General features: G+C 33.4%; 1 protein-coding gene across 3 annotated transcripts; it reads right to left on the bottom strand.

Moving 5' to 3' along the window:
- Window positions 1–2,913: 2,913 nt before the first annotated feature.
- Window positions 2,914–7,525, bottom strand: LOC112026617 (uncharacterized). Of its 3 annotated transcripts, none has more exons than XM_024059307.2 (3): window positions 7,164–7,525; window positions 6,009–6,625; window positions 2,914–3,635 (listed from the first exon to the last, which is right to left on the bottom strand). In XM_024059307.2, exons 2-3 carry the CDS (start codon window positions 6,353–6,355, stop codon window positions 3,146–3,148), a joined length of 837 nt encoding a protein of 278 aa, XP_023915075.1. In that variant the 5' UTR covers window positions 6,356–6,625; window positions 7,164–7,525; the 3' UTR covers window positions 2,914–3,145. The 3 variants fall into 3 exon arrangements, with proteins under 3 accessions (XP_023915075.1, XP_023915083.1, XP_065616429.1); XM_024059315.2 differs by lacking the exon at window positions 7,164–7,525 and adding an exon at window positions 6,854–6,871; XM_065760357.1 differs by lacking the exon at window positions 7,164–7,525 and having other exon boundaries at window positions 6,009–6,779.
- Window positions 7,526–20,573: the final 13,048 nt, after the last annotated feature.

Here is a 20,573-nt window from a genome sequence, read left to right as displayed (position 1 = left end):
TTGATTTCTCAAATTTTCTCTGCCTTCTTTTCACCTTGTGGACCAAGAAAGTGAAGCAGCCGAGCAACCATTGGGGGGTGTGACTATTTGCAAAAATGGCAGAACATGTTTTGAATCCATTATTCAGTGTTGGCTTGGTTTCAACTTCCGCGTCTTCAGTGCTGTTGGTCTGCTATTTTCTTTAAAGAGTAGCAAATTCAAAATGCTTCTTGTTATAGCAGACTTTTTGACATGGCTATGCCTAGACGAAAGACGAAAGCCCTAGGCAAGAGGTGTGTACCAAAATCTAAATGATGCCTGTAGAGTTTAAATCATATCATAAATTATGTATATAAATTGCTTTGGAATATTTTGGTGCGGTCCAAAAGCCCTAACTTCGGAAGACAGAAGCTTTTGTGTATGAAGGAGAAGAAAAGGGATTGGGATATGTGTTGCGTCCAGATTCCAGAACCTTATTTCTTTTTAAACTTTAGATTTTGTTGCCTTGTGGAGGCCGGTTAATCCCCCACTAAATTGAAATCAAAATCCTCAAATGCCTTATTTTCTGTTTTAACTTACAAAATCGAATATATATATATATATATATAAAATCTCACTTAAACGCAAAATTTTCTCTTGGTGCAAAAGGCACTTCTCAACAACTTTAAGATTCATTTTTTTGTTCATGAACTTTCGATAATAATTTTAACTTTTAAGAAGCTCCAAACAGTTGAACTATTTTACTTTTTCTTCTTATTTTTAAACTCCAAATAGAAAGAAATGTTTTTTATGATATTTTCCTAAACCTGGATTGATGTTAAATGTTATTATTAAGGAAGTGCAAAACAAATTCTGGTTTATTTTATTTTTTAAAACTTAGTTATAATAACTATTTGTAGGGTTGATTGAAAATTGCTGACTTCAAATGGAGTATGCGGTCGAGAAGTAGGAGACATACAAAATACGAAATTGACGAGTGCGTTCGGTATCTTAAGTTTGTCAAACTGTCAAAGCACGTGTAAGAAGTTACTTATTTGTATTATGAGAATTATGTATTATGCGGTGGAAAAAGTTACTCATTTGTATATTCCAATAGAACTTTTCTTATTATGGATTTGTAATCAAAGTGTACAATTTAATAAAATATTGTTCATTTAAATCTAGGTTCTTTTTAAATGGGGCATGACCACTGCCACCGGTGTTAGTGACTTATGTGGTAGTGTGTGTATTCCTTTGATTAATGACATCATTGTGGTGAAGCCCATTGTTTCAAACAAATTGCACCCGTTTTTGCATTTTATATTCGTGTTCACTTTGAAAAACTTTGTTACAAGCCCATTATTTATTCTGTCCAAACAGAAAATATATAATCCAGACAACAGCAGTGGCTGCCACTGCTGCATAAAATTGTTTTGACTATCAATCTAGGCTTGCATAATACAGCAATTTGGACAAAATAAGACACTATTTAGAATAATTTGTGCATCATGTATCTTAAAGAGCTCAACTGGGATCAGAAATAAAACTTTCTTCTTAATATATATATATATATATATGGGGCAGGAAGTTAGAATATGGGAAGACTCCTGGTTACCATGGTTAGATAATTTCAAACCCATTGCTAAGGACAGCTTAGTGGTTCAACAGCCCCTGGTGGTTAGTCAGCTAATTGATGCAGTGAGAGGAGACTGGGATTTGGCAAAGTTACAAGACCTGTTTGATGTTAGCTTCAATCTGTGCCATTGTTATAATTCCTCTCTCAAAAAGGAATACACCAGATAAAATTATGTGGATAACAAATGCTCGAGGGAGGTTTACAGTAAGGTCAGCATAGTTTTTGCAACAGAGGGTGATGTCAAGAACAGAGAGATCAGTCTGGAAGAAGCTATGGAATTTGAAAATACTATAGAGAATAGCACAGAAAATTTAACCTACTAAATGCAGGTTACAAGAGTTGGGATAATAGCTTGATGCCAGATGCTTCTATGTAAATGGGAGGAGAACAAGTGTCTACACATCTTTAAAGATTGTATGGTGGTGAAAGCATTCTGGTTTGGAGGAAAATGGAATTTGAGGCTAGGCAACTGGCCTGCCACCTGGTGCATCCTCCTGCTGCTCTACTTCCAAGGGAGATTCCTGAAGCTCATCCAAACCATGGCAGCAATCATATGGAAGCAAACATGGAGCATAAAAACAAAAACAAAAAAATTCCTTTTCTTTTTCAGAAGGCAGAAGTCGATATTAATGTCATGCTGGCAATTACAGACAAGTAATTCCAGGAGCATCTAGCAGTTTCAAATTAGCAGAACACAAATAGCAGTGTCAGGCAGATAAATCATTGGCAAGCACCTCCCTTGTGCTGTTTTAGAATTAATTGTGATTCTGAAATATCTAATATACACTTCTGTGCTGCTGTAGCTACAAGAGATTGGGAAGGAAACATTGTTGCTGCAAGCATGAGAACGGAAGTTAAAAGACTCAGTAAGTGTGGCAGAGGCTAAAAGTATAAGAGGGGTAGTGCTAATGGCTTAATTGCTAAATCTGAGAAAGGAGGAAGTATAAGGTGACTCAGATTTGTTTTGATTCACTTAGCAAAGCCACAGACAAGGAGCATGATCATACAAAACCATGGAGGCTAAGAGCTGTGTTAGAAGATGTGCTTGAAATGACAAAGGAGTTGGATCAAGTTAGATTCAAGTGAGCAAGAAGGGAGGTTAATGGACCTACCCATGTTTTAGCAAAGTGGGGTTTGTTTAATAACTGAAATGGTTTTGTTGATGTTTTATCCTTAACTGATTAGTTTAAGCATGTGATCAGGAAGGATGCGGACAGTTGTATTGTTTCTGGTTAGTTTGAATGAAGCTTACTCAATTGTCAACATATATATAAACAGAGAGCGAGAGAAGCAATGTAAAACTGTATAATAGAGGTAGATGGTACAAAAAGTATCATGTAATTTTCATTGACAAAATTACTGTTTTAGTTTGATCATCCTACAAAAAGTTCTTATTTTAACTATAACTATTCTACAAGATGTTGATGTACATTCAAATGGTATGCTAACAGAATAAAACAATTTCATGTCTCGACATGCCTCCTTATAAAAAAAAATAAAAAATATACCCCGCTTCAGAAGACTGGAAAATAATCAATATTGAATACCTCACTATTCCTGATTAATTTCTCCCTGAACTGCATGCAAACTCCCTAGTTCAGAATGCCCATATCTTGAAGCCACAAAACCAAATGATCCCACAGCTGCAACAAGGACACCAAGGACCAGTACAAAGAGCTGGAAGTTTGCAAGCAACTCACCTCGGACCTCACTGTCTTTTAAGTGACAAGAGATCTGGTTATTCTTTAGCTGGCAACCTTCTGGCATCATGGGGCCATAGAGAGTGAATGCAGTCTGATAGAACCAGAGACCTTGGAGAGTTATAGCAATGCCACAGCATAAATCAACTGGGAAGCTGCTTGGAAAGAGGGTTCCAGCAACAGTGGACAGTACACAAAGTCCTATCAGGAGAACAAGGAGAAAGTGGTAGTACCCCTCAAGGCCTTTATGGGTTGTTGAGTGAAAGTAGAATAGGAGATACTCAGCACAGAATGCTGAGGAGACAATCAAACAAAGAGCTCCTTCTGGCAAGGTAAGAAACCTAAACAAAGAAGTGTAGAAATAAAAAAGAGAAATAAGAAAAAAAATCCATAATTACAGTTTTAAATCTTACTATGAACAGTGATTGTTGTGTGAAATTTAGCAATTACATAATAAACACAAGATATGCTGTGGTGAACCTTTTTTTATCAAGCAGACAGAATTCTGTTAATAGTACAGGAAGCACTGGATTTTTATAATGACAAAGTGTGCAATATATTGATCAAAATCAATTTGAACTTACAGAAAATTGAAAAATAAAAGATGTGATTATCATCTTCAAGCTTATTGAGGCAATGCTTCAGACAAAACTATCTTGACCTAACGACTCTAACCAAACATACAGCATGCAACAATAATGTTACAGGGCTCATTAATCAAAGGATTGCCAAATTTAATAATCATTCAGTCACTAATATTAAAAAGGTTTCCTATAAATATCTAGCAAGAATTGCTAAGAAAAACATTTAATTTTCCAAAATGTTTTGGAGCACATCAAAACAATAAGCAGACAAATTCTAGAATGTTATTATTATTATTATTATTTTGAGAAGAAAATTATAGAATGTTATAGTTAGCCAAGGTTTCATAAGGTATGGGATAGGTGAAAAAGATATAACTTATATTTTAAAAATACTTTCAATTCTTAATTTTTGGTTTGTTTTATTTCTAATAAATTAATTTCTGGTTGGAAGTGTAAACATACCTTCATTTCACTGAAAATCTCTTAGAAACTAACAGAGGTAAGTGCAGTTGACAACAAGGCTTCAGGCACACAATAGCAAAATATATGATGAAAGATAAAACTATATGTGCACTGTAAATACAAGATGAAAAAGAAAAAGAAAACCTTTTTGTCTGTTTCTTATACTAAAATGTATAACTGTGGCAATCATAGCACTGTAGAACTAACAAATTCATAAGAAAGTCTATAGGAAATCAATATCAGCAGTTTTTGTATTATAATTATTTTTAAATTTAGATAGGTAAGTACACTTTTCATGAATCCATGAGTTGTCACCTAACTCTCCACCCCTTATAGGTGGAGGGGATGCCATTTGGGCCAAAGACCACAAGTGGGTATGATTAGTATTTTAGATCTGGGATATTTTATTATTTGTATAAAAGATAGTACATACATTTGTTTTGATGAGTCAATTTACAAATTATGGTGAAAGTATAAAAAAGTACTACATTGATTGATATTTTACACAATCATCGGGAGAGACAACTAGAAGAGATACCTAGGAAAGCTCTCTGGTGAAAATGCATTCTCAAAGGTTCACAACCCTTTTTCACACTGCAGTTTATGAAAACTATGCCATTTTTTTTTTCTCTCAAATATCCATTTTCCCACTATACCCAACAATATTCTTCTTGGACAACCTGTTGCACTATAAGCAAGGCACTAATGGCCTAAGTTTTGCTGTGTATATAATGGTCGTTGTTTTAGAACAGCATGCAAATGCCTCTAATCAGATATTCTTCTTTTGAGGTTATGTTTTGTTTTTAAAACTCAGAACTTCCATGCTTCAATAAAAATCCACATACCTTACTTGAACCATGGCATGACTGTGCGCCTAAAGCAGTGCTCAGTCACAAATTTTTAGTAAGGAAATACTGTTTTCCCCTTACAAAATATCTGTTTGCCAATGCTCTACCACAGTTCTAATTACTTGTGACTACCTCACTGCCATGAACAAAAGGGCAAAGATAACTTAAAATGATACTTCTTTTTGGCTTATGGAAATCAGCAGAATCATCTTTCCTACATTCATTTTAAGGCACCATTTCCCATTTTAAATGTTTTAAGGCAAAACACAAATTGATTTATGCTTAAGCCAAACACAGATGTGAAAAAAGCCCAAATTATAAGTAAGAAATATGCAGATAGAAATAAACAGTGTGGTAGAATTTAAGAGTTCATCTCAATTAGAACTTCAAATCTTTCCTTTTCTGCCATCCATGCATGTGGAAAGAGAAACTGACTCAAACAAAAAGATCACTTATACCCAATGCGTGCAGGCTTAAATTTCCTAATCAATCCAAGAAAAATTCTACTATTTCCTTTTATTTTCTAAGCAACCCACAAACAAAAAGTACTTATATTTAAGATTTTTAACAAATAACAAAGCAGCAATAAGCATTATAAATCACATCATATCAGGATTTGCAAAATTAGAATTCGAGGAAGCTGAAGTTATAGTAGGCTTAGCTGTTATCACTTCATCAACACCAAGAAGTGAAAATCTTATCAAGTATAGATTTATCTTTTCTCAGGTACCAAACAGAGAACTACAGATCAAGATATACATGATCATACAAAAAAAGGAGATGAAATGAACAAGAAAATAAGTATTGACTATTGACTAACCTTGTCTTCTGAGAGAGCAGAGCAACCAAACCAAAGATGAAGAACATGAGGAGCATCCCTGAATGCTCGAAATCATTCATGTGGGAAGGATTCAAGACCCCATTCACAAAAAACTTGAGGTGGGTCGAATACAAAAGCTCAATACACATATCAATAAAAGCACCAATCACAATAATATAAAGCTCCAAGTACTTAAGCCTTCCACCAAAACCAGGCACAGGGTTCCAAACCTGAACCTTAAACTTTTTTGGGTTCGATACATATCGAACCAAAGAGCTCCATACATGCCACAACCCAACTACTAGAAACAATGTTCCTGGTAGAACATGACCCTTGAAAGATCCCATCTTTATATTCTTATTACTATTATTTACCACTCTGTGAGGTACAATCAATCAGCTTAAGCTTCTGAATACTTCTTCATCAGACTTCTGCTTGTGTTGTTGTGTTCTTGAATCAACCAGGATCAGATTCTTGTGTTCACACGAATTCAGTTCTCCTTTTTCTTGTTGTATCATGTAACAGCAGACTTTCTAAAAGAAAAATTAAAAGTACACTTCTTTTAATTGATGGGTTTCCGTGTTAGATGTGCTTGGTTGACTTCGCTCTGATAGCAACTGCACCAAAACAAATGAAGAAGAAAAACTCGTTGAATTTAGAGGTTCAGCAAAATAAAAGGTCTTTAAATTGTGACAAAACCATCCACCTAACTGAGATGATCATAAAATTTGTGACAAAGACTTCGTTCACGTTAAGAAGAAAAAAGGGTTCTCACCAAAAAAGCAAAAAAAAAAAAAGGGTCAAAAATTGAAAGAGAGGAAAAAACAAGCCCACCCCATCCCCACCTGTTAGTCAAAGATGGAAGGCCCGAATGACAGAAACCCCCCAACTTTTTTTTCCCCAACTTTTACACATAACCAAAGCACAAATACAAATTTATTTTGGTTAAAGTTGAGAAAAGGCCTGGCCTGAGACTGAGAGGAAAAGAAACACTTTTTGGTTTGCTTTATTAAAAAAATTAGAAACGAAAGAATTGAGCACTTTTAGGTAGCAATTAGCAATTAGCAATTGATTGGGTATGTAACATAAAGGCCAAAAAATAATAATAAAAAAACTGTATAAATGAAAAGATGATGACGATGATGATGTACTTACATATACAAATAATAATATTATATATCTGATAGATACTTGGTTCCCATGTGGGTTTCGCTGCAGCAGCCGCCACCACCTTCTTCTTCTTCCTTGTTTCTTTCTTTCTTTCTTTTGTTATATAAAAATATGTAATTCCCTGAATTTTTAATAGGAAAAGAGATGGAAAAAAATGGTGGGATTTTGTGGATCTAAGATTGAAGATAATCGGGAAAGCAGAGGAAGAGAGTTTATATTTAGCTATTAATACGACAGTGTCTGTCTGTGAAATGCGAATGATTAGGAAAAGAAAGGAAAAAGGTCCAAGAGAGTTTTCGTATTGTGGTTGGTTGTCTGTAATATCAATATTCATGTCTCTAGTCTCTAGTCTCTAGTCTCTACTACAAAAACAAAAAACAATCCCATGATTCCTTCATCAAAACACTTATACAACAGTATCTGTTACGAGTCTTCGGACTGATCGCGATGTTCTCGATTAGGGTGGTGGGGTCCATAACCCATCTACATCACAGCACTGGATCATTTCATTTGTTCTTTTTTTTTTTTTTTTAGTCAAAAAAGATTGCAATTCACATCCCGAAAATATTATATTCCTAAATTAATTAAAAAAATTCAGGTGAGTGATTAGTTACTTGTCTGTTCTACTATTTAAAGAGGTTTACGGTTGGAATCTTTATTTTTTTAGTTCGAAAATATTTTTACATTTTTATGTTTGAATAAAGATAAAATTAAAAGATAATTTGATAAAAATATAACTACAACTTCCATTAAAATATTGTCTAAAATACAAATTTTTTTTACTACAAAATAGGACCATGAAAAAAAAAAAAAAAAACTCATCTAGACTAGTTTTTTCATCCCAATTTGTTTGTCATGTTTGAAAAGTCAAATTTTTTAAGAGAACATCATTTATTATCTTGTCTGCCATATAAAAATGTATAAATTTACAAAACTATCCTTAAATAAATTTATCAGTTTTTTTTTTTTTAAAGTTATTCTTAATGAGACATTGAGACAACTAAAAAGGTGTCCAAATTAGATTGATTTTTTAAATATTTGTTTGTTTTCTTTTCAAATACTCCCTCCATCCCACTTTGTTTGTCCTCTATTTCATTTTGAGATGTCCCAAAATATTGTCCTGTTTCTAAAAATAAAAGTCATTAATTTACTAATGTTCCTATTATACCCCTATTAATTTACAAGTTCAATTTTTTGATAAATTTATTTAATGGTAGTTTTGGAAACTTATACATTTTTAAAAGGTAAACAAGACAATAAATGATGTTCCCTTAAAAAATTTGACTTTTCAAACATGACAAATAAAGTGGGACGAAGGGAGTAGTTTTAAAAATAAAGTAGGGGTATAATAGGAATATTAGTAAATTAATGACTTTTATTCTTAGAAACAGGATAATATTTTTGGACATCCCAAAATGGAATAGAGAACAAACAAACTAAGACGGAGGGATTACTATTTAAGGAGCTTCCCTTGATTGAGATCCTCATTTTTTTTTGGGTTCAAAAATGCCCCTACATCCTTATGTTTAAGTAAAGACAAAATTAAAGAATAATCCGGTAAAAATACAACTCTAACTCCCACTAAAACATTGTCTAAAAATATGGTTACTTTCTTGTAAATTTTCAAATTTCTTTAACCACTTATAAATTAAATTTTCAAAATAAAAATTATATGTGTAAAATAAAAATACATATTTTTTTCTACAAAATAGGACCACTAAAGAAAAAAAAATCACCGCACACGCTAAGTGCATGTGATGAGGCTAGTATAGTTATATCTGCCAATAACTTTGCAGTTGTTGTTTTTTTTTTTTTTTTTTTTTTGAGTTTCAACCATCAAGGATCTTGCCAATTACTATCAAGGATCATGGCATAAAAGCATTAAAACAAAAAAAAAAAAAAATAACTACCATACTAATAGATGAAAACATGTGTGGGTAGTTATTTTTATACATCATGGTCTCTCATTTTTTGAATTTTAATATGGATGACATGATATCATTTGCTACAAAATACTTTTTCAAGAATACTTTTGGCTGAGAANTTAGTGTAGTTGTGTCAAATATTCATATCATGAATTGTTAACTTATTTTGTTGAAACATGTTCTTGATTCTTTTTATTATTGTTATGATCTCTTTCTTAGTTTGAAAATCTGCATGTTATCAAAAAAAAAAAAAAAATTCAACTAAAAACTGATCATCTTCATTAGATGCAAATCTGAACCTTTTTTAAATCAAAAACGGATCTGCATCTTCCTTAGATGCAGATTTGAACTTTTCTTTAATGAAAAACGGATCTGCATCTTCCTTAGATGTAGATCTGGATTTTTTTAAAATAAAAAACGGATCTGCATCTTCATTAGATGCAAATTTGAATTTTTCTCTAAATAAAAAAATTGATCTGCATCTTCATTAGATGCAAATCTGAATTTTTTTCTAATTAAAAATTGATCTATGATTTCATTAGATGTAGATCTGATTTTTTTTTTTTTTTAACATAGCAGATTTTGAAATAAAGGATCATGAATGGTTGTGTTTGTTGTGCTTGTTTTATTTAGTACACATAGCATAAACTTATTTCATGAATGAGATCCTCTTCTCAAGAAATATTTTTCATATATTTTTTACACATATAAAAATAGATCTGATTTTTTAAATATACAAATCTTATTTTTTTTATTATAACAAAACAGATTTGATCTTTTACAAATCAAAAACAGTTTTTTTAAGTTCTCAAAAATAGATTTGATTTTCCTACACCAAATTCAATTTTTTTACAACAACATATCTGAATTTTGTTTAACAAAGAGGAGGATGCATTTATAAATAAACTTGTGTGATTTAGTTTTTTTGTTTTTTTTTTTTCATGTATGCAACATATCATTCATGTCATGCATAAAGGGGTACATTGGTCACAAGAGTCTAGAAGACCAGACTTTGTTTAGGCGGAATGGGTGCCTAACACCTTCCCATTTCGTAACATAGCCTCTGAATTTAGTGTCTTTGGATAGGTAGACCTAGACTTTATCTTTATTTTTATTTTGGGTAGATTGTAACTAGGACAAAAAGCCATGTAATTATTTGGTAGTTTGTAACTAGAACCCAAAGCCATGTAATGCTCAATTTATCAAATATGTATTCTTTTTTATTCAATCAATGAAGTGGAACAATTCAGTCATGTAATTTGTACTTAATTTTTTTTTTTTTGTATAAAAAATAAGTGGCGACTCCACACCACTTACCCAAAAAGAGAGGTGTGTTTCAAAGCACCCGAAAATCTCTCTTTTTTTGAGAGGCACTTTTGCGGTCTCTCACGTATCCATGAATGGGTAACATAGAAATTGAGGTGAACATATGAGGAAATAGATAAAGAAAGGAAGAAAAAGCGTAGAGTGACATGATAAACAAACTTAGGGTATTTATGGCTAGAACAATAGAGAGTTAGTGTGTAACACTAAGAAATCTTTCCCTCCCTCACAAAAAGTCATACCTTCTATAGACTTCCCAATGACTAGAATGACTATCTTGACTCACGCTCCAAACCCCACGACTTTACAACCCCTTGTTGGCAGTAAGGTTTTGTGAGTTGGGGTTGAGATATGTTTAGTATGTTTCCTCTAGTGTGCATTTTATAAGTATTTACATATGTATTAGTGTATTTATTTGCTTCTTTGAATATGTGGGCTAATAATACCCAAAATAACAACCAATGGGTTATTTATATATTGTTTTCAAGTATCTTAGAGTGTATTGTTTTGTGCAAAAATTGGTTCATAAGGCCCATCCTGCAAAGAGAAATAAGCCCAGCTCCCTCAAATTTGAAAAGCCTAAGCCTAAGCCTGTAGACAGCACAAAAAAGGCACCTACACTAAGCAAATGATCATGATCTGTGATAACACAATGCCCTTCACTGTGAACCTTAAGAAATTCATCTTTGGCAAATTCCACAATGCCTTATATTTCACGTGCTTTACCTTTTCCATTTAAAAATTTGGGCCAAACCTATAAGGGTCATATTTGTAATTGGCATATCCTAATACAAAGAAGCACTTTACTTGTATTTAAGTCTTAGGTTCTAATGTGTTCAAGAAGATCATTTAGTGTTCAACATGTGGTATTATTGAAGGTATAAAGAATACTCAAGAAATAGTACAAGAAAAGCTGGAACTGCAGATCTCAACACCTGCTCCATACTTGTTGATCTATCGAGATTTAATAAATCTTAATACCTAGCTCGACACCTTTCGGTCTATTGAAATGGAAATTTGAAATCTATGATCTATTTTCGGCCCATGATGACAAGGATTTCCTAGGGTTTCGTGTACTAGAGTTGCAGAGCATATAAAGCTATATTTTACAATCTTTATCATACACATAAAGAGATACACAAAGATACACGCTTTACAAGAGTTGTTGCGACTTTTTATCCATCTTAGGGTTTTGTACCAAGCTGCATCCAGATCTACAAGCATGGATTGAAGAACTTTGCTAAATAACAACAATCAATTGTTGTTGTGTTGTTAGTCATGTACTAAGATTCGTGCAAAGGTGAAGTATATACAAGAACAAGTCCAATTGGATATTGGAGCTAATACTGGTATATGTCAATAGGTTCAACTGTAAGTTAGTATTTTGGGATAGTCTGATTGGGGTAAGATTCATTATACTTGTAACCATTTGATTATTGATTAATGGATTCTTCGAGAGCAGTGACTTGAAATTCACTCGGTGGGGGTTTTTGTCAACAAAGATTTTCCCCATCATGATCAAATCATCGTGTCAAACTTATTTTATGTTGTACTCCATTTAATTAGGTGATGTGATTGTTCCTTAATCTGATTTGCATGTAATATAACTAATTAATTAACTTGAGTAATTGGATTAATTAATTGGGTAAATGATCTTCTTGAACACATTAGAACCTAAGACTTAAATACAAGTAAAGTGCTTCTTTGTATTAGGATATGCCAATTACAAATATGACCCTTATAGGTTTGGCCCAAATTTTTAAATGGAAAAGGTAAAGCACGTGAAATATAAGGCATTGTGGAATTTGCCAAAGATGAATTTCTTAAGGTTCACAGTGAAGGGCATTGTGTTATCACAGATCATGATCATTTGCTTAGTGTAGGTGCCTTTTTTGTGCTGTCTACAGGCTTAGGCTTAGGCTTTTCAAATTTGAGGGAGCTGGGCTTATTTCTCTTTGCAGGATGGGCCTTATGAACCAATTTTTGCACAAAACAATACACTCTAAGATACTTGAAAACAATATATAAATAACCCATTGGTTGTTATTTTGGGTATTATTAGCCCACATATTCAAAGAAGCAAATAAATACACTAATACATATGTAAATACTTATAAAATGCACACTAGAGGAAACATACTAAACATATCTCAACCCCAACTCACAAAACCTTACTGCCAACAAGGGGTTGTAAAGTCGTGGGGTTTGGAGCGTGAGTCAAGATAGTCATTCTAGTCATTGGGAAGTCTATAGAAGGTATGACTTTTTGTGAGGGAGGGAAAGATTTCTTAGTGTTACACACTAACTCTCTATTGTTCTAGCCATAAATACCCTAAGTTTGTTTATCATGTCACTCTACGCTTTTTCTTCCTTTCTTTATCTATTTCCTCATATGTTCACCTCAATTTCTATGTTACCCATTCATGGATACGTGAGAGACCGCAAAAGTGCCTCTCAAAAAAAGAGAGATTTTCGGGTGCTTTGAAACACACCTCTCTTTTTGGGTAAGTGGTGTGGAGTCGCCACTTATTTTTTATACAAAAAAAAAAAAATTAAGTACAAATTACATGACTGAATTGTTCCACTTCATTGATTGAATAAAAAAGAATACATATTTGATAAATTGAGCATTACATGGCTTTGGGTTCTAGTTACAAACTACCAAATAATTACATGGCTTTTTGTCCTAGTTACAATCTACCCAAAATAAAAATAAAGATAAAGTCTAGGTCTACCTATCCAAAGACACTAAATTCAGAGGCTATGTTACGAAATGGGAAGGTGTTAGGCACCCATTCCGCCTAAACAAAGTCTGGTCTTCTAGACTCTTGTGACCAATGTACCCCTTTATGCATGACATGAATGATATGTTGCATACATGAAAAAAAAAAAACAAAAAAACTAAATCACACAAGTTTATTTATAAATGCATCCTCCTCTTTGTTAAACAAAATTCAGATATGTTGTTGTAAAAAAATTGAATTTGGTGTAGGAAAATCAAATCTATTTTTGAGAACTTAAAAAAACTGTTTTTGATTTGTAAAAGATCAAATCTGTTTTGTTATAATAAAAAAAATAAGATTTGTATATTTAAAAAATCAGATCTATTTTTATATGTGTAAAAAATATATGAAAAATATTTCTTGAGAAGAGGATCTCATTCATGAAATAAGTTTATGCTATGTGTACTAAATAAAACAAGCACAACAAACACAACCATTCATGATCCTTTATTTCAAAATCTGCTATGTTAAAAAAAAAAAAAAATCAGATCTACACTTTTGGGTGAGATAATTGGTTTTAGTCTCAAGGATAAGTCAATGACCATATTTTTATGGAAATTGAATCAAGGATTTTATCTTTGAGAAGTTAAAGTTCCAAGAAATTTCCTTTCTTTCATTTGCTTCTTTGTAGGAATTTAATGATATTTTGATTAAGGTTTCCAAATTTAATTAAGGGAAAGAAAACTCCTTAAAGCAATTTATTTTTTATGAACATTAGGAATTAGAAAATTTCCTTAAATCAATTTTTATGGTCATTTTATTTTGAGAATTATTAATTCCAATCTTGATTGAGAGATTATGAATCCCAAAGAATTAGTCATATTGGAATTTGTCATATTGGAATTTGAAGGAATTAGAATCCCCACTTAAAGTAATTTTGGGAGTCAAGGACTCCAATTAATTTAGTAGAGTCAAGGACTCCATTGATGGGGTAGAGTCAAGGACTCCATTAAAATGGTAGAGTCAAGGACTCTATTAATTTAGTAGAATCAAGGATTCCAATTAATTTGGTAGAGTCAAAGACTCCATTGACGTGGTAGAGTCAAGGACTCCATTGATGAGGTAAAGTCAAGGACTCCATTAATTAGTAGAGTCAAGGACTCCATTAGTGGGGTAGAGTCAAGGACTCTATTAAAATGGTAGAGTCAATGACTCCATTAATAGGGTAGAGTCAAGGACTCCATTAATTTAGTAGAATCAAGGATTCCAATTAAAAAGAACATTACACCACAACTTGAGAGAATTTTTATTTGGTAATTTTCAAATAAGATTTACGAGTCAAGGACTCATATCTAAAGCCTCATATATGGAGTTAGGAACTCCTTATGAAACCCAACCTTATTTGTTTTACCAAACAAAAATTTGAGGGAGATTTTGGTGGTGCCAAGATGAGAGAATTTTTATTGGTAATGTACAAATAGGATTTATGAGTCAGGGGCTCGTATTTAAAGCTTCATGCATGGAGTTAGGAACTCCCATGAAACTCAATCCTATTTGCAATACCAAGCAAAAATTCAGATTTGAGAATGAAGGAGAGAGACATTTAGAGAAGAAAGGGACTGATGAAATCCCATATACAACCTATGCTGCGTATTCCTCCTCTACTTGATGTTGCTCTCTCTGTCCGTGTCTCTCTTTTTTTCTTCTCTCTATGTCTTTGTTGTGTGTGTGTACTTGCTCTCTTGTTTTTGTATCTGCCTTTTCCTTTTTTTTTTGCCTGCCGAAGGCCCCTTAAATTTATAGAGGAACTGGGAAACCACTTTCCCTATTTTTTCTGTTAACTGATCAAATCATGGCCAGAACTGCAAGGGAAGTGCAGTACTTTTTTCCTGGCCATTAACTTTTTTCAAGTGCAGTACTTCTTTCACGTTCATACCTGGTTTAGCCCGACCCTAATGGATTGGATTTTACCTAACCCGATAAATAATAGGTTGGGTATGGGTATTAAAAAAAAAAAAAAAAACCCCGAAATGGGTTCGGATCAGGTTCGGTTTTAGTTAAAATTGGCCCGAACCCAACCCGTATACATATATAATATTAAAAAAAATTTAAAACCCTACTACCCTAATATAAATACTCTCTTTCATTCTTTTCAGACTTCATTTTTTTTTTTAACTCTTAGCTGCCTCCTTTCTCTCTTTCTCAAGCTCTTAAGATCTCTGCCACCCTTTCTCTCTCTCTCTCTCTCTCTCTCTCTCTCTCTCTCTCTCTCTCTCTCTCAAGTTCTCACTACTGGCCACCCTTTTTCTCTCTCAAGCTCTCACCACCAGCCACCCTCTCGGCTTTAGATGCTCCCCTCACGACCTTGTTCAGCCTCACACTCCTCACCTCGTTCAGCCCCACGGTCTCACACAACCTCGCCACCATTTATCTCTCAGTCCTCTCTCATTCTCACTCTCGTTTTCTCTTAACCGACCCTCACCAGTCACGGAGGAGCACGGATCTCATGATGGCTATTGTTTGTCACGGAGGAGCGCGGGATTTTTAGATCAGATCTGAGGACAGGATTGATTTTTTTGTTTATGATTTGTGTGTGTGTGTGTGTGTGTTTTTTTTTTGAGTAAAAAATTTGTATTAACAAAGAAGAGCAAAAAAACAAGTTGATTTGTGTTTCTATTTATGTTTGGGATTGTGATTTGTATTTTTTTTTTTATGAGTGAAAAATCTGTATTAACAAAGAAAAGCCAAAAAAAAAAAAAAAAGAAGAAGCTTTTTTGTGTTTCTATATGTGTTTGCCAATCCAGTATAAGTATATGCATCATAGGTTCTTAATTATTCCATAGNTAAAAAAAAAAAAAAATCAGATCTACATCTAATGAAATCATAGATCAATTTTTAATTAGAAAAAAATTCAGATTTGCATCTAATGAAGATGCAGATCAATTTTTTATTTAGAGAAAAATTCAAATTTGCATCTAATGAAGATGCAGATCCGTTTTTTTATTTTAAAAAAATCCAGATCTACATCTAAGGAAGATGCAGATCCGTTTTTCATTAAAGAAAAGTTCAAATCTGCATCTAAGGAAGATGCAGATCCGTTTTTGATTTAAAAAAGGTTCAGATTTGCATCTAATGAAGATGCAATCCGTTTTTAGTTGAAATTTTTTTTTTTTTGATAACATGCAGATTTTCAAACTAAGAAAGAGATCATAACAATAATAAAAAGAATCAAGAACATGTTTCAACAAAATAAGTTAACAATCATGATATGAATATTTGACACAACTACACTAAAATAAATAAACATGCATCATCACAACAAGAGCAATATAAGAAAAAATGGTTAATAAGAAACAACCTCTTGCATGAAGCACTCTCTTCTTGAGAGGATATTTTAGGGTTCAAAGAAATTTATGCAATTATCTTTGAAACCTAAAAACCCTAGCTTAAGAGAGAATATCAAAAAGGGAGATCATAAATATGAGAAATTTGAGAGTATGAGAAAGTTCTCCCTTAGAGCGTAAAAGAGTGTCTTGAATTTTGAGATCCAGTCTCTATTTATAGAGGTTAGAATGCTTAAAAAATAAGCAACGATGAGTAGAATGCGAATCGATACGCGTCTTTTCTGCAAAAAAGTCGAAAATAGATATGCCTTATCATCACCAGAAGAGCGTTGGACCAAAGCCCTTAAGGGTGCCATTCGGCACTTTGAAAGTGCTGATCGGACACTCCAAAAGTGCCGAAGGTTACTCTGGATGCTAATCGCATTTTCGTTTTTTCGGGGCATTTTGACTCCTTTTTTAGGTTTTCTTGAGCCGCGGGCCTTGCATTTAAACGTGTTTTCAATTCGTATTCTTAGATTTTTATCTCTTTTTTGGATAATTTAGGTCTTTTTAGCAACAATATCTTGTAGATAAATACTCTAAAATAAATCTTGATAAAGTTCAGATTTCAATTTTATTTGTTGATGAAAATTGTTAACAATAATTGTTAGATTATGTTTAACAAACGTTGTCAAATTATGTTTAACAAGAATTGTTAAATTATGTCTAATTCATCAAACATAATTTCACTCATAGGCGTTTGGGTGTATGAGTTTTATTGATGGAGTAATGCCATTCAAATAATGTATCTCTTAATTACAACCCCTTGTTTCAAGGGAAACCCTTTGATTCCAACCTACGTTGTCTTTGTACATGAGTTTATTTATTTTCATGTTTAAAGGGATATGTGTTTTTATTTATTTGTGGCTGCACCTAATAATTTATTTAGGTTGCCTACGTACACTTGGGGGATTAAGCCAATTCGTAGTTCTTAAATTGAGGTTTTAGATTCAAAATCCTCAAATTGATTTTGCCAATTTAAATGATGGACATTTAAGTCAAATACTTTGTATTTAATTAGGCATCGACTTAATTTTGCTTTTGGGTGAGATAATTGGTTTTAGTCTCAAGGATAAGTCAATGACCATATTTTTATGGAAATTGAATCAAGGATTTTATCTTTATGTAAGTTTTTTCCTCCTTTTTTTTTTTTTTTTTTTTCATCATATTTTAAGCTGATTGGACCTATTTTTGGCATCTAGGCCTTAAAAAAAAATATTGTGATTGGGCCATGATTTGGGCCGAGAATTAAGCCCAAATCTGGCCTACCTAGATGGGACCCATGGGGCCCTCAGAGCCCAAATAAAAAATCCATTTAATAAATGGACTGAGTTCGAGTCATAGGTTTCAGCCTAGGGGTTTGGTTCGGGTATGGTAAACTTGGCCCGAACCCGAACCGTTGCCATTCCTATTCATGCCATCACCCACTTTCAGCTTTTTAATTTTTTATATTTTATTTGCTCCTGTTGTGGCCATCTTTTCACTCTTTATCTCCCTTTTTTTATGGACAATGGCAAACTTGCTTTTTGATAATGCTATGCCCCTTTTCTTTAGCCCTTATTTTTCTCACTTTAGTTATTTCTTATAGGTAATGACAGACTAGCTTATAGGTAGCTTGTTTTACTACTCACATGATTATTATTATTTTTTAATGTGTCAACCCTTATTTTCGGGTGAGGTACATTTGTTTTAATGTGTATTTTTTTTTTGTTTCAACATTATTGTTATCTAATTATTCCCTTTATTCCTATGCACGCAATCCTATTTTAGACACTAATTATTAATCAATCACAAAATTATTTAATTAATTTTAATTTTTTAACCAATCAGAATTAATTTAAATTAATCATGCGTGGTCGACTCTACTTAGATATAATGCATGCTGACTGTGCATACTTGATCATGCGATATCTTTCAATCCGACGATTTGATTTAGAAACCGGACATACCGTTGTGACCGTTAGAATCTTAAGATCATTTTTTTTTGATATGCAATGAATGAATTAATGCCTGTAATGCAATTATGATTTTTTGGGGTATATGGATGGTCATTCCAGTTATCTTCCTTGATTAAATCATGGGTGCAAAACCAAGTGTTTACAGGATACTGCTCCTCCTTTTATACCTAAACTTGGGTGAGTGCTTTTACCCTTTTGCCCTTTCTTCTCACCCACTCTTTTGTTTGCTCTAGACACTTAGCTCCCTATCATGTTTCTTATTAGCCACTACCTTCCTTGGGCACTGGGCACCCCACAGAGGGAGCTTTGGTTTTGGTCATACGACAAAAAACTCACCTATTTTGGATAGATGCTAGTCTACAACAGAGCCACCTACTTCATTCTTCCTAATTAAAATGATAAGGAAGTCATAAATGCTATTTGGCCATACTCTCATGCATGCATCACATGACCCCCCACCAACCCCATTCATTTATGGTAAAGATATCTTCCTAGCAAAGTATCTCCCAAAAGAGGTCTTGGCAGGATGTCAAACTAAGACCTTTCCCCTCTCCACCAAATCATTCCCTCTGAGTCTCAATAGTCATGGGCCCTAATCCCATTACATGGTTGAGATGCAGAAGGGTAGAGCCCAGACCTTACCTTACTCATATGTCTTGGAGTTTTGGCTTTACTTGATGTTATGTGTTCTTTGTTTTTCTTTTTCTTTCCCTTTCTTCATTTTTTTTTTCTCTTTCTCTTTCTTTTACCATGCCTCTTTCTGGAGACAAGGGTTTGATTCTCATCATTTGATACAAAAATAGTTGGGCCTTCATGGGCCAAATATTACTAGATCATAATGGTATCAGCCCCAATTTGCTCAAGTTTGCCCAGGTAGTTTTGTAAAATGGGTCTTTTATGCAAGCTCTAGACCTAAGTTAAAAGAGTGCTTCTTTTTATGAAGTTATGGATTAATGTAAATGTATTATTACAATATGCTGTTGAAGGAATGTAAATATAGTGTAATGAAAGTGAACCTATGGTTAGTTGTATGACATTGTGATGGATCTAAGTGTATTAGAAAAATATGCTTTTGAAGGAATGTATATATGTTGTTGTGTATAATTATGTAAAATAATCTCCCAATTTGTGTTATTAACTTATTATGTGTATAAAACCTGGACAGATCACCTAATGAAATGTAAAATATTCTACATCATTTATAATATTTGTCACCATAAATGCTAGGCTCCTAATATCAAATATACAACTATTAGACTACACAAATCACGGTAGTGACTTGGGCATATATATATATATATATATTTTTTTTTTTTTTTTGAGAAGGAAGAACTTTCTATTATTGAATGACTGGTAAATCAGATACAATGAAAGAAGAAATGTCTGGAGGAACAGACTCCATCCAGACTAATAAAGGAAAAGACAATCTAGCTCTTTGGGCTAAGGCATGTGCTACCGCATTTCCTTGCCGATTGACATGAGAGAAAGAGAAACTCTGAAGTGAGTTTGCATAAGACAAAATGTCTTGAATTATGTGTCCATCTTGTGAGTTTACCAACCCCTTCCCTTGAAGCGATTTGATAACCAACTCAGAGTCGCCTTTGAAGATTGTGTTCTGAAAACCCGTTTCAATGCAGAAAGTGACTGCTCTTCTTGCTGCCAACAGTTCAACGGATTGGGCTGAATGTGGTTTGTGGATCTTTTTCGAAAGGCCAACCATAACCTGTCCTTCAGAATTACGAATCACCACTCCAAGACTTGCCTAATCAGATTCTCCAAATATAGCTCCATCAAAATTAGTCTTCATCATACTTGAACTTGGAGGATTCCACTTCCTTGTTTGGCTTTTGCTGCATACTAATTGTTGTTGTTGCTACAGATTTTTAAAGCCCTTGATGTAATCCTTTGCATACCTTGCAATTCTATTCAAAGGCAAACTGCTCTGCTGACGGTGAGACTTGTTCCGATGGTGCCAGATTGACCACGCTGTGGTTGCAAACAATGGTACTAGATGCTGCCTTGACTGCACCAGTCGGATCAGCTATGAGTGAGACACCCACACCAATAACAAATATTGGGTAAT

This window comes from Quercus suber, unplaced genomic scaffold (assembly GCF_002906115.3).
Source record: "Quercus suber isolate HL8 unplaced genomic scaffold, Cork oak 2.0 scaffold_363, whole genome shotgun sequence".
Lineage (NCBI taxonomy): Eukaryota > Viridiplantae > Streptophyta > Magnoliopsida > Fagales > Fagaceae > Quercus > Quercus suber.
Note: the sequence above shows the minus strand (reverse complement) of the source record. Positions and strands in the feature narration are given on the sequence as shown.

Bases quoted from the DNA above. Each gene is read 5' to 3' on its own strand.
- LOC112026617 (XM_024059307.2), bottom strand. From the start codon at position 6,355: ATGGGATCTTTCAAGGGTCATGTTCTACCAGGAACATTGTTTCTAGTA. The intron at 3,636-6,008 runs GTTAGTCAATAG...TTCTTTGTTTAG, and splicing joins CTGCTCTCTCAGAAGACAAG to GTTTCTTACCTTGCCAGAAG.